At 45.8% G+C, this 15,111-nt stretch overlaps 1 protein-coding gene across 1 annotated transcript in view; it reads right to left on the reverse strand.

The window, feature by feature from the left end:
- The window catches only part of sh3rf1 (SH3 domain containing ring finger 1), a gene marked incomplete at its 5' end in the record, with an annotated part of 85,607 nt that extends 75,627 nt beyond the window's left edge, over window positions 1-9,980 (reverse strand). The window contains one exon of the mRNA XM_080723590.1: window positions 9,585-9,980. Within this exon, the coding sequence (XP_080579716.1) occupies window positions 9,585-9,980 (396 nt within the window). The remainder of the gene's footprint in view (window positions 1-9,584) is intronic.
- Window positions 9,981-15,111: the final 5,131 nt, after the last annotated feature.

The following is a 15,111-nucleotide window of genomic DNA, read 5'->3' on the forward strand; positions in this document are numbered from 1 at the left end:
CACACACACACACACACACACACACACACACACACACACACACACACACACACACACACACACACACACACACTCCCCACGACCACCACTCAGTTCACACGGGTGTGATTTTTTTCTTCATTTTAGAGGAATTAAAAAGGTCTTAAGTCCTTACATACATTGTCACTTTAGGTCCTTACATTGTCACTTTAGAAATGTACCGAAAGGCTGTATACACATGATACTGTGTGTTGGTTTGTTTACTGAGAAAACTATGATGCTCATTATAAAGCAAATCATCTAGAGACCCCCCCCCCCCCACTCCCCCTGGGGGTCCTGACCCACAGTTTGAGAACCACTGCTCTGGGCCACTGGAGCAGTGCGTTAATAAAGCCAACAAGAACTTGTGTCACACTGCAGCCCATCTATACTATAATTTTGCGAATGTCTGAGTGAGTGAGTGAGTGTCTGTCTGTATGAAACAGCGTTTCTCCTCGGTGGCTGGAGCAATTGATCTGAAATCGCATCACCATCAGCATATGAACACACCTGACATAACTGTGAAGCCCGTTTGTCACTTTCACAAATCGTATGCTGTATAATAGCATTTTTATGGTGTATCTATATCTATTTAGCCTACAGTACCTTTTGTGACCACACATGTTAAGGGAGGGGCGCTGTTGTTCAGGCCATGCACAATCACACACAAACCCACACACACACACACACACACACCGGGGGGGGGGGGGGGGGGGGGGGGGGAGTGTGTGTGTGTGTGCAGGCGGGCGGGCGGGCGGGGGGGGGGGGGGGGGGGTTAGCCATTAAACGAAACGGGTATTTCTTACATTGATGCTCCTACATATTATCATGCAAGCACCAGTTAAAGTTACTTTCCATCCCTCATATACTGTATGCACAGTGCACATCCCATAACCCACACACTGCACATCATTTTGGAGCTCATATCTTTGAACGGGTAAGGGCTAGTGTCTATAATGCATGGGTCATGGGTGGGCCCACTGGCCCTGCTGCTCCCAACTTAACGAGCAACACAGAGAGAAATGTGTAATGTTATGTCAACAGAGAAAATAACACGGGTGACCTTATTGTGAAAGCTAAGTCTCATGTCTGGCTTTTAGCAGACTCAAAAGTTGGTCTCTAAACATGTCGCTCAACTGGAGACTGGTGACAATCTCCCAGCCTTCGTTGCTAAAACCGAGTGGAAACAATTAAAGAGTTTTTCAGTCGTCTAATGCGGTTAGCAGCACCGCTCAAAATGTGGGCAAGATTTCATCACATTGACATCTATTACGAAATTTCAAAAAGTATAAAACATGAGAAAGAAAATGAGTCAATGTATCAAATTGGTACCGACCCAAAGTCTCTAGGGGGCGGCCTTTCGTATCGGGCCGGTGATATGATTGGCTTCCATAGCAGTAGGCGTAGGTCTGTTAAGGGAGCCATTCTCAACCCCTACATTGAATTTAGATTTCCCCTGACATATCAGCAGGTGGAGTAATGCAAGGGTTTTAGCCTGCACCATTTAAATGACAAAGGCAACTACATTAATATTCTGTACACGTGTGACACGCAAAATAATATAGTTATTCATTAGTTCTGAACTTCTGACCTGTAGGAAAAAAAAGTCCACAAGATGAAAACTTCATTAATTCACCGGTCCAAAAAAAGGGTCACCTGGGACCGCCGGCGGTCCACACCACACACACACACACAGCGGCGTCTGAGCGTGTCGCAAAGACACAGGCAGCGGCGGTGGAGGAGGCATTAAATAACAAGTGTTCTGTGGTTCCCAGAATGAGAGTCAGCAGTCAGCGGTAAGAGGAACAGAGGGCGGCGGAGCCAAGAGCTGTGTCGACTCACTGTCTAATCAACTGTAATCTCATTAGACCTTTAACAGGCCTGGACGCAGACGGCAGCCCGCTGGTGGGAGGAGGAGGAGGAGGGACTCCTCCAACAACCAGGACACATGTGGAAAAACACTGCCTCATAAAGAGAACATTATAGGTGGTGGCACACAACAAGAACACCAAGAACAAAAAAAATAATAACTCCCCCAGCCCGCCGGCACGCAAATGCCCAGAGGAGGTCACGGCCCCGTCTCTGCCGACCTCCATGGGAAACGCAGGGGAGGCGAGGAAGAGAGAGGTTTGTGTGTGCGAATAGAACAGGACACGATCGACACCGAAGCCTGGTTTATAATCGTACGACAGTGCACCGCACCGAGAATAGCCAATCTACAAGCTCACAACATGTGTTGCGAGCTTGTAGATCGGCTATTTTGGCTGTAAGAGGCTGGCGTAATGACACTGTGTAGATCAGGTTGTAATGAGGTACTGGGCCATGTCACTTCAAAGCGGCATCACAATATTTATGAGCAGGCGAGTGTCAATATTTGATACGTTTATCACATCCTCACAATGCAACTCCACATTCTTTTATGAATTTATGTAGGGAAACCAGACTTCTGATCAACACAGACAGGAAGCAACGCAGAGGGATGACAGGAGAGATGATTTGGGGGAAAAAAAAGATGTCTCCCTTGTTACAATACTTTTGAAGTCCCAATACTCGATCATAATACAATACTTCCCTATTCGTTTCCAAACAAATCGCTTCGCTGGCGCGCCGTGAATGGCCAGAAGGGTCACGGTCCGTCCCTGCCGACTCGACCTCCATGGGAAATACAGAGGAGGCGAGGAAGAGAGAAGTGTGAGTGAGTGTGACTGTGGAGTGGAGGGGGCAGGAAAAGAATAGGCCTGGACTCGCTATAGCAAAAACAATCCCAGAGGATCGCAGTAAGGGATGGGACGATATGAAAATGTCATATCACGATTATTATGACAAAAGAAAACGCGATTTACAATATTATCACGATAATCAAAATCCATTATCCTGGGGCGGAACATTTGCCAAAAAATAGACGATCTACAAGCTCACAACGCGTCGCAACGCGTAGCAGATCTACAAGCTCGTAGATCTGCTATTTTTTGGTAAATACATTTGATAGAGTGAAAAAAGACTGTATCAAGTACGTATATTATAAGTACCTTTTACCAATTATCGAGGGTTGAAGACAAGTGGTACCGGATATGCAGCTGGGCAAATAAAAGGTGAATTGATCCCAGTGCATGACGGAGGACGATATCACGATAAATAAAATCTCCACAATACGATTATCGTGAGTGTTTTTTTATCACGATAAACGATAATATGGCTTATCGTCCCATCCCTAGATGGCAGTAAGTATGTGCTTGCCAGTGTGCGGCCAGAGAAGAGAGAAGGCTGTAATGAGGAGGTTCCGTGACACCGGCCGAGGTCAGCCAGACGGCCAGGAAAGGGGGGGGGGGGGAGAACATTATGATGTCATCAAAGAGGGCCGGCGTGACTCATCGACCTCAGACGGGGAGGGGAGGAGCGGAGGAATTTTAATGAGATGCTTTTTTACATGAGGAAGCCATAAACAGCATTCCTTCTCCGGGGAGAAATACATCAACTGCAGGGAGAGATGATCGCGAAAGGGAAAGAAAAAAAAAACGCCACAAAGACGTTCGTCTCAGAAGAGAAAACGCACGCATACACACGCAGCTGGGAAACAAAAGCGCCTGGACGCTTTCTCAGATGGGAATATAAAAGGGGGAAATTGAACTGAAATCCTTTTAACCACCAGACTCGGACCGAATTAATGGGCTTTGTTTGGTATTCCGTTTGCTTGATAGAATGTGCTGGCTGGGGAGGTAATGATGAGGAGAGAATAAAGATTGAAAGGAGCTATAAAAAGAGCTCGAGACGAGAGACCCAACAGAAGGCGAAAGTATGCCGTTCGTTGTATCAAGTCCGTATTATCAGAGGGGAAACAATGGCCTAATTCCATCCCTGAGAACCAGGAGTTGAGTTTCACCTCCCATCAACTCTACACAAAGACTGGCTTGCCGTCTTTCACGCACACTGTACAAATAAAACCCTGAATATTAATTTCACTCAGAAAGTCTACAAATGTACCCAAATGGAGTACGGACCCGTAATAAGTCTCCATTTGGTTACATGTGTAGACTCTCAGAGTTACAGAACAAACAGATAAATCATCACTGAGGAATTTTACTATGTACACAAGCTGTCCCGTCAGGCCGTTATAGTTCATCACATCTTTATTACGGTACACATTAGCGCGCATGTATCGGGTTTTTAAAACGCGCCCTGGACTCCACAGCGTGGCTAATGGACGACAGCGTCGACGAGAAGGCAACACTAAAACTTTAATGACAGAGAGAGCCATTATCATAAAGCAGCTCTATTTAAAGGCTCGGGGAGAGAGACAGACAGACAGACAGACAGACAGACAGACAGACAGACAGACAGACAGAGAGTGAGAGACCAGCGCAGCGCACAGTGCAGGCCAGGCCAGGCCGTGCTCAGCGGAGGGCCAGAATGATAATTGAAGACATCCAAGGCGACCTCTCGTTCCCTCTCTCTCTCTCTAATTCCTTTCTGCCCCCCACCCCCACTCTGTTGGCTTGGACCCCCCCCCCAGACTGCCACGAACCCCTGATCCCCCCCCCCCCCCCCCCCCATGACCTGCCAGACAGTTCCTTAAGGCTTTTTTAACCAGCAACCCCCCCCCCCCCCCCCCCCTTCCTCGCATGATAAATGCCGCCGCGCTCGCCTATCTGCTCTGGATCTTTCTGTGAACAGAATACGAGGAGGAGGAGAGGGGGGGGGACAAAGGGAGGGGAAGACAAAACATCCACTGTAACGTGATCGTCGTGGAGGTGAGTCACTGCCCTGAGCCCTGTCGAGGAGGGCCACACAGTGGGGATGGGACGATAAGCGATATTATCGTATATCGTGATAAAAAAAACACTCACGATTATCATCATATCGTGGAGATTAAATTTATAGTGATATCGTCCTCCATCATGCACTGGGATCAATTCACCTTTTATTTGCCGAGCTGCATATCCAGTACCACTTAGAACCTCTATAATTGGTAAAAGGTACTTATAATATACAGTACATACTTGATACAGTCCTTTTTTCACCCTCTATCAAATGTCTTTGCCAAAAAATAGCCCATCTACAAGCTCACAACGCGTCGCAACTTGTGAACTTGTAGATCGGCTATTTTTTGGGTAATGTTCTGACCCAGGATAATAAATTTTGATTATCGCGATAATATCGTAAATCACGATTTCTTTTGTCATAATAATCGTGATATGAAATGTTCATATTATCGTCCCATCCCTGCCACACAGCTCAGCCACAGCCCTGCATTCAGCAACAACACACCGGGCCCTTTTATTTCCTTCCACCCCTCATCAAAAGGACGTGCCTGCCGGGGGCCTCCCCCGGGAGTCACACGGCTGCATCGTTGCTAGAGAGGTGGGGGGGGGGGGGGGCAGCTGAGGCTACCGGCTCATTGCTACAGTAGAAGCAGTGGTTGAAGCGATGAGACGCCTTGCCAGCTTGTAGATGGGCTATTGTCGCTATTTCTCGCCCAAAACAGGTGTATTTTTTGTAGTGGTTCATTTTTTTTCTTATTTTATTCACAGCAGTTCTTTAACCCTATCCCTACAGAAAAATAACACATATTATAAAGAAGAAAAAAAGGGGGGAAAAACACACCCAGTGTGAAATGAGCAGTGCTATTTACAGTATGTGTTCATTTCATTACGCATCCTGCGAAACTTGGCCAATGTGACCCTGGGCGACCCGAGCAGACACGACAAAGCCAGCTCTAGCTCGTTACTGGATCGCCGCTCAAAAACAAACAAATTCTCGATTAACCAATTAATCGGAAAAGAAATCGATAGATTCATCATCGCTAAAGAAAAGAATGGATCATCCAACTGAAGCTTCCGGCTCTCTGCTAGGAGCAGTGGTTGTGGTGTAGTTGGTGGTAGAGATGCAACCGATCCAATATTTTATCGGTATCGGGCGCCGATATGAAGGTAATTAATGTTAATTAATTAATCGGATCGGAATAGAAAAAACTGGATCGTTGCACCCCTAGTTGGTGGTAGGGAGGGACGGTCCGACAACGGCTACCAGCTTAACATTTGTCCCTTTTGGTTCCAACCGACACCTTTTTACTTAGCACCCGTCACCTTCTGTCGACGCTACCCTGCCCCACCCCCCACCCACGCACGCTGCCGCACACACACACACACACACACACACACACACACACACAAAGTCCCCTCCCTGTGCGTCCGTCACTCCTGACATGCGTTTCAGTCAGTCAGCGAGATCAGAGGGGAGCCGCAACAAAACCCCGTTGTGCATCTGTCGGGGCCGGAGCCAACCCCCCCTAACCCCGCCCCCCCCCCCCCCACCACCCCATCTGACCAGCCTTTGACCAGATAAGAGCCTGTAAGAGGGAGGCAGGGGTTTCGGCTGGAATGCAGAATTCAAGCAATTGCTTCGACCCCTCTGGACGCGGGCAAAAGAAGAAAAAAAAAAACAGAAGGCGTCCGCGCAACAATACAAAGTGGTTGTGAGGCAGTCAGCGGGTCGGGGGAGGGGGGGTTCCCGGTGCATAGCTAACGCGGGCAGTGAGGCGAGCCGTCCCCAAGGAGCAGGACTTCTGTGGCTGGCTGGAGAACAGGCATGGCCCGTACCCAGGGCTTTGATCTCTTGCTCTTTTATGTGCTGAGCTGACATCTTCTACCTGCAACGCCACTGCGTCTCTCCCCGTTGTCCCGGCAGAATGCCTCGGGACGGCGGGGAAGACTTTTACACGTCCAGCTGGACATGACATGCTACACAACTTATCTGAGGAAAAGGGGGGAGAATCAGTAACTGCCTTTGAATTAGGGCTGGGCCAATATATCTCAATCAATGCAATATGATATATTACATTGGAGACTAGGTATCGTATTTTGGTGATGTGGCAAGTGCTGCGTTAAAAAGAAGATATTACCGTCACAATCCTGATGGAACCAATTGGTCAAAATATTGTTATATTTGATTTTGTCCATATCTATCGCCCAGTCCTGTTTTGAATATGAATGCACCCCTGCTGCACTCCTATTCCACAATTATGTAGATTCTGGTAAAAAAGAAAGGTGCTTTCATTTAGGTCGGCTGTGTGCGTTAATGGGAGAGTGAGTCTAGAGTCTAGAGCATTGTGTGTTTTCATCCTACTGACTGCGGAGAATCGTGACCAGCTGTCAATGCAAGCAGCGCTGAGGGACCAAATAATAGAGCAGTCACAAACATGCCCACCTCCCCTCACAAACAGGGGTTTCAAAGCAGTGAGGGAAATTCCACCGTGCCCGCTCCTTTGAAACAACCACAAGGCCCTCAGAAGTGACACTACAGTAAATGAGGCAAGTCCCCCCAGTAGCCATTTACAGCAAGGGCCTGTGATCTTCGTACCTGCATGGCTAGGCAGATACATTATCAGCACTTTGACATTCCACTGATCCTACACAGAAGAACCTTGACATCTTTTCATCTCGGCTCGCCCTCCTTCCCTTTGTGTGGAGCTGGGCCGTGGCTGGCCGCATGGCAACATGACTCAATTTGCCCCTGCGTTTTTTGTTTTGTTTTTTGTTTTGCACAAAGCGCAAAAAAGGGGTATATCTTAGAATTGCTGGGTCTGTGGCCTAACACTGGTTTTCATGCGGAAATATAGAATTATTTTTTGCTTCCAAACTGTGAAACAGCGAGACAAAATCCTCTGCCTAAGTTGCTTGGCACCGTGCAAACCTTATAAATCAATGGCTTTGAAAACACCCACACCTAATGCCTTTGATTTACCAGGGAGAACTAAATAACTCCTTGCTATTCAGCCAAGTCCTTGGGGTTATTAATCAGACAAGACACTTGGGGGGGGAAAGGATATGAAGATCCACTCTGTCATTGTTTAGCAAATCGATAGATACTTTTATTGATCCCGCAAGGATGTCCTTGACATTAAAAAGGGTTTGAGAATCTAAAATGCTTTGGAGACATTTACTACAATGACAAAAAGACACTGGTATCTAGCACATGGGTCTTCAACAGGGGGTCCTCAGAGTTACTACTCCAAATCTTTGAGTGATAGAAACTTTTTTTCTCCTTTATTATAATAACCACTTGAACCCTAGAGTTTATATTCGGAGAATTTTAGCCAAAAATAGCAGATCTACAAGCTAACAACGCCTCGCGCTGCGAGGCATTGTGAGCTTGTAGATCGGCTATTTTCAGCAAAGAGCTTTGGTGTATAGGGGGAAAAGAGCAGATTAAGTACAGAGTGAAAAGTCAAATGTATTAAGTATTGACAGTTCAAGTGGTTAAATATCTGAAGACACAAATTGACATGAATCCAAAATACACTGACGATTGTGTGTCAAACAATGAAACTATATGGAATCTATGAACAGGTTGTGGGGGTCCCTGCTTCATCTCTCTCTCTCTCTCTCAACTAAGAGGTCCCTGATCTAGCTTGTTATTTATTTTGAGCAATGCTAGTTTTTGCACTGCCGCCCTTATTATGTTTCCATGGCACAAAGTTTGTGTACCTCTCGGGGTGTCCAGTTTCAGAGAAATCCAGTGGCACGCAGAACAAAAGCCATTTTGGATTTCATAACCAGCGCAAGGGAAAGGGAACACAATAAAACACTAGTCCAACACATGTTGTTATCATCAACGTCGGTATCAATGATTTTCAAAACCAACAACTTGGAAACACGTGACGGATGATGAAAACAATTACAAGAGCAGGCCTGCGTGTTGACTTTCCCAGGGAGGAGTGCAGGTGAAGGAGAAAGAAAAGAACGATCACAATTTGCTGAAGCAAAAAATAAAAATAAAAGAATAGCAGTAAAGAGCACAAAACAACAGCAAAGCAAGAGCTGACTCATGACAACAACCTGGCAGCATCAGGGCCATGGTCTCATCTTACACGTGGCTGTTCCAAGTATGCATTGAGCACAACACACCCACACATTTTCATGTCTCAGGAGTCTCTGGCTCCTGAAAGGACGGAAGCAGACAGTAATTCCCATTTCCGCATGGGTATGTCTCTCTCCCCGCTTCTTAAAGGTGCCCTCAAGAGATCCAAGCAAACAGCAATTTTCTATTTTGTTCCTGTAGTTAACTGTACCTTTATGAATCAGGGCTGCAGCAGCTTAATACACAACTATAGCCCCGCCCTACCTGTTCTCACACACACACACACACACACACACACACACACACACACACACACTCTCTGACAAACTGCACAACAACAGAGTCCTTCTCGTGAAAAACAGACTCTTGGCAGATGCCAACGTCAGCAAACTAAGAAAGCACAGACCCTTCTCTTTACACGATGGAGCCTGGCTGCAAAAAAAAAAATAGGGAGAAATCGTTTGTTGGCTCAACTCGCAAATGTTCTCAATCACTGTTGTTCGTCAGTCAGGCTGGGCTGCTAGTCAGCTGGCTGACTTTATGATAACTGTTAATCTGGAGCAAAGATTAGAGGCACCAGTAATGCAACATGCTGCCGTTAATCCACACAGATTTACTCTTGTTTTGTTTAAGCTTGACCCCCAGCCATGGGAAAACATGCATTCACGCTCACTGGTACATTTTAAAAAGCACACACAGTAGCTACTGACCCTGACTAAGGTGCTCTTGGCCTGGGCCCGTTGAGGCTGCGCTCCCGGGGCTCCGCCCTGCTCCCTGGGTCCGCCGCCTCCCGGCACCCTGGCTCCTCCCGACGTGCCGTTGGCGACCACCACCACCGCGGCCCCGCCGGCCGGCCCGGCCCGCCGGGGCCTCTGCTTGATGCCGTCCAGCAGCCGCACCAGCAGGATGTTGCTGGGCAGCTCGTCCACGGCGCACTCCACCAGCGTGCGGCACTCCGGGCAGCGCAGCTCCCCGCGGGAGCCCAGGATGCCCTGCAGACATCGGCGGCAGAAGGTGTGCTGGCAGGGCAGGACCTTGGCCGAGGCGTCCAGCCGCTCCAGACACACCGGGCACTCGAGGAGGTCCAGCAGCACCGACTCGTCCATTCTCTCCACGTTGTGCCTCTCCACTACCACTGCTGCAGCAGCAGGGGAGACATGCTGGTGCTGATAAAACGTTTTGGGGGTTTTGGCAGCCAGAAGCAGAACTTCACGTCACTCCCATGCCTCGCCTATGGCCATGGCGTCTGCATTATCTGTAAAAAGAGAGTTAAAATATGCTAATCATTCGGCTGTAATAAAACGAGAAATAGGTCATTGCCCAGACAGATGGCGGAGGCGAATTCTAGACTGTTGCTTTCGATGCCGAGCACAAGAAACATAATCTCACGTGTGAATTTAGTACATCATTAAAAAACTGAAACATTACACAGCGGTTGTAATCATAAGCTGACACACCAACATAGAACAGGCTGTAACTTTAGTAGTTAGAAAACATTGACAAAGAAAACCACATTGCCCCATTTACAATTACTATCTAGGAAAGCTCGATACACATTACACACAAACACTTACACTCAAAAGGACCACAATGGAAATAATAGGCTCATGTGCTTATTGTGCGTTATCCTTTTGACAGATATGTATACAAATGTGTTTATCCAATATCCATATGCATTTTGACAACAAAAGATGGCAAGCAATCAATCCCATTATACCAAACAGTTATTCTTACTCAGCCAAAAGTGCATCTACGTGTTCTGAACTTCTTCTGACATCAAGCGACCGACATCGACAGTAAGACAGGAGTGAAAGCTAGTGATTTCCCTCTCTTCCCACAGGGGTTATGTTCACAACAAGCAAACCTAACCTGTCAGCTTATCTGGCCTGTTATGAATTACATGGAGTAAAATGTAACGCAATGCAACAGTAAAGGGCCATTCACACTAAGCACCATAACTATATCAAATATCTAAACCAAGTAGATGGCAGTGTTCACACCAACTATGCAACAACAACAAAAAAACAATGGTGAGTTATAGTAGTAATAGTTATAGTTATTTTCATAGTTACTGTGTCCAGTGGGAATGGTGCTTAATGTGTGGAGGTAATGTACAGTCCAAATCCTAACAGTAGGAAAGGACAGGAGGAGTGAATGCCAGTGATTTACCTCACAGAGCAGAGGCTGCTGTGTTCACCAGTAAAACCTACTGTATCTGTCAGTTTGGAGTAATGTAATGTAACAGTAATATAAAAAGGTTTTAAAACAGTGATGCTAATGGGTCTCGAAGTAAACATTCCCAGCGCACAAAGCAAAGCACATTCTGGCGTGTTTGGGATGGAAACCCTTAACTTAAACAAGTCCTTCTTGTACTCCAGTGAAACATTGTTGTAGCCAGCATTACATAATACTCCATAAGACACTGACTGCACTGTGACATGTTGTTGCCTTGCTTTCTCTTATTTTACTGCAGTTAACTCTAGTAAAGTCTCTCAGACATTAATATCACCAAGTCGTTTAACTTTATAACGTTGCAAGTTCAAAGGACATTTAAAAAAACGAGCTTATTATTACTAAAGTTAGCGGTCTATGCTAGCGGGCTAACTAACTTTGATGTGTTTATAACATTTTATAAGTTACACAAAGTAACGGTTACGGGAAGAAGGAGTTGTTTTTTTGGGCTCGTGTTTTAAGTTGATAAAGTTGTTTTCGAGACTTGGGTAATTATCGACAGTATCGCGATATTCAGTCGCGCGGCGAGGCTGTCGGCTTGTCTTTAAAAAAAAGAACAGATCTACAAGCTAACAACACGTCGCATTGCGACGCGTTGTTAGCTTGTAGATCTGTTCTTTTTTTTTTTTTACACCCGTCCGCTACTACTATGCGTGTCGGACTGTTCTGTTTAGCCCCGCTAGCTGCACTGTGCTGGGGGATACTTACCACAGTCCTTGTCGCTGTACTCTCTCTCTGCGGTTCAAACGCTGGGTTTTGTTCCTCTTTACAGTGGGTAGTTTTGTCTCCCGGGACCCTCGACACTTTTAAAAAGAAACCCTTAATAATGAAAAACACACTTCTTCCAAGTCAGTGTGGGGAAAAAAGGAGAAAAGGCTGTTGTGCTGCTCCGCGGTGGAGCGCCATGTCGACTGACTGACTCTGACTGACTGCTGGTTGTATGTATGTACTGCTGCTGCTGCTGGTGGTGCTGGGCTCTGTGTGTGTGTGTGTGTGTGTGTGTGTGTTGATGGACTATGAGGAGGAGGAGGGAGCGACGTCCCTCCCTGCCCCTGGCCGGGAGGAGGGCGTCGATTGTCGGATGATGTGTCAACAGCAGTGCCCCCCACCCATCCACCCCCTCTCCAGCACACGAGCACGCGCGCACACACACACACACACACACACACACACACACACACACACACACACACACACACACACACACACACACACACACACACACACACAGTGCAGTGGTAGCCTATTCATGAATTTCATGAGAAATATAGTAATTTTAATGAATTGTTGTAGAACAATTTTTAATTGTATATGACACAAATGATGTCATTCTGTAAGATGTTTTTAACACTCCTGTGTCCTGCCATTTCTGTCTGGTGATGATAAGGAGATTCCAAGCTATTTAGTCAGGAAATATTATCAGAATTATATCAAATCTGGGAATAAATTCCTTACCAATAAATGTCTTCTCCAATGTGTTTGTAAAGAAATACATCTCACAAAGTTTTAAATTCAGTTTCCCCTAGGAAAGTTGGGGGCCTACAGGAAGAAAATACAAAAAGCACCTATACATGTGATGGGTCAAACTAGTGTTTTTTTTTTTTTCATGGTTCTTTTCTGAATCCGTTTTGCACGAAAAACACCCTTGCCTGGGCTAAAAACTGCCATAGCTACTTTTCCAGGTCATCACAGACCATTCTTTTGTGGGGCTGTTTTTAGCCCAAGGAGTGATTTTCGTGCAAAACAAGTGGATTCAGAATCATGAAGCGGCTCTTGCTGCCCTCACTTGCTACTTAAAGCAAAAAAATGTTACCCCAACTTTCAGCAGCTGTCACAGATTCTCCTAGGGAAACTGAATTTCAAACTTTGTGAGATGTGTTTCTAGACACCTTTACAAACACATTGGCAAAGAAATGTATTGGTAAGGATTTATTCTTCTAAGCTTTTTGGAATAGCCCCTGCTAAACTAAAGCCTTTACCCTCCTAGAAAGTTCATGCTCTGAAATAGAAGCTATTGTTCTTGCATTAATTCAAAATGAAACTAGTAGCCAACCAATGATGTCATTGGCACTAGGCAGGTTTCTGAACTGCCCAGAGCCCTATTCTGAAACACAGAGTAGACAGAAATGGTGCCATCTTATAATGAGCATTATTAGTGAGGACCAATTGTATAAGATAGGTTGAAAATATGCGAAGTGGTCCTTCACATACTAATATATCGTAGTAGGCTATTATATACAGTATATAATACACACACACACACACACACACACACACACACACATATAGGTACATAGATATGCACACACGTACACATAGATGGGTGGGGGTGCTTTCATTACAAAGAATCCCTGAGATAGAAAAGACCTTTCACCCATTAGCTGCAAAAGGCTCAGCTGTGCCAGGGAGCGAGAGTGAAACCATAAAGGATGTGATTTACATTGATCTCACTCAGAGGACGCGGCACTCTGACAGAGAGGGCAAGGAGAGGGGGGGAGGAAGAGAAATTACCAATATAAAGAGTAGATTTATATGGAGGTGGCCCTCTTCTGTCACCAGCGATCCTGTGTATAGGAGCTGGCAGGAGCTCTGCGCTCGTATTTCATCTGTGTGGGTACAGGGGCGTCACAAGGGGGGGGGGGGGGGGGGGGGACTGAGTTACTAGGGCCCAAGGTGGAGGGACCTTAATTATTTTATACTTTAACTATTGAAAAATAGCAGACAAGCTCACAGTGCGGCACCGTAGATCTGCTATTTTTGAAAAGTCGTGAAAATGTGTGAAAATCTTTGAATATATGTATTTTTTTAGTCCCTGGAACTAAATATTTTGAGATGGGGGGTCCATGGCCATCATTTTGGGGGTCCTTCACATGAAAAAGTTTTAGCACCAAGGCATAGAAACATAGGTTTAAAAAAGAAAAAAAAGAAAAACTTGGAAGGATTTGAAATATTCAAAGACTTGCACACATGTTCAAGCTGTGAGCTTATATCTGCTATTTTTCAATAGTTAAAGCACACAATAATGTGTTCCCAGTCTAAATGGGTTAAAACCCCTCCCCCTATGAAGAACATTCATGGGGGGCCCGCAGTGAATCCATGTACCCAGGACCCAGAATTTGGTGCGACACCCCTGTGTGTGCAGGACGTAGTGCTACGCCCACCCCCCTCCACAACCTCCACACAGAGACAGACAATAACCCCTGCCCTCTTTGTATGCACACAACCCCTGTGTACTGCCCCACAATCCCATTGTACACAAGCCTCTATTAAAGGTAGCAATTATGTTTTTGTTTGCAAAAAGAGGCGACGTGAGTGATATTCCCTGACCAAGAGAGGTAATCAGTTTACAATTACAACCCCTCCACATAGTGACAATTATTTCACACACACACACACACACACACACCCACACACACACACACACACACACACACACACACACACACACACACACACACACACACACACACACACACACACACACACACACACACACACACACACACACACACACACACACACACACACACACACACACACACACACACACACACGATGGCAGTGACAGCTGCATTATTGCCTATAAACAGTAAAGCGGAGAGCAGAGGACAATTTCCCCCTGCAGGGATCAAATCTGACAACATAATGACAGCATAATGTCCTCTCTTGTAGAGCCAATATCACAGGGGAAACTGTTGACAGGGGAAATGTGACAAACACCAAAGGGGCAAATAAAAAAAGAAATTTGAAATCAATAAGTGTCTTGTACAGTTATCAGAGCCGACTCATCAATGACATTGTTCACAATATATGGTAACACCATATAAAGAATCAATCAATCGATCCAAACATATAGAAAATATAGCTTGTCATATGATAAAGTAGCTTACATAGGGCTTAAGTGTTTAAAAATACCGGTGGCTTAATTGATACAGGAGTAGAAGAAAATCCAAGCATTGCATCTGATCTCATTTGCATTCTCCAGATAAGACTTGAAGACTTTAC

The sequence above is a fragment of the Nannobrachium achirus genome (assembly GCF_963921795.1).
Source record: "Nannobrachium achirus genome assembly, chromosome: 1".
NCBI classification, from domain to species: Eukaryota; Metazoa; Chordata; class Actinopteri; order Myctophiformes; family Myctophidae; genus Nannobrachium; species Nannobrachium achirus.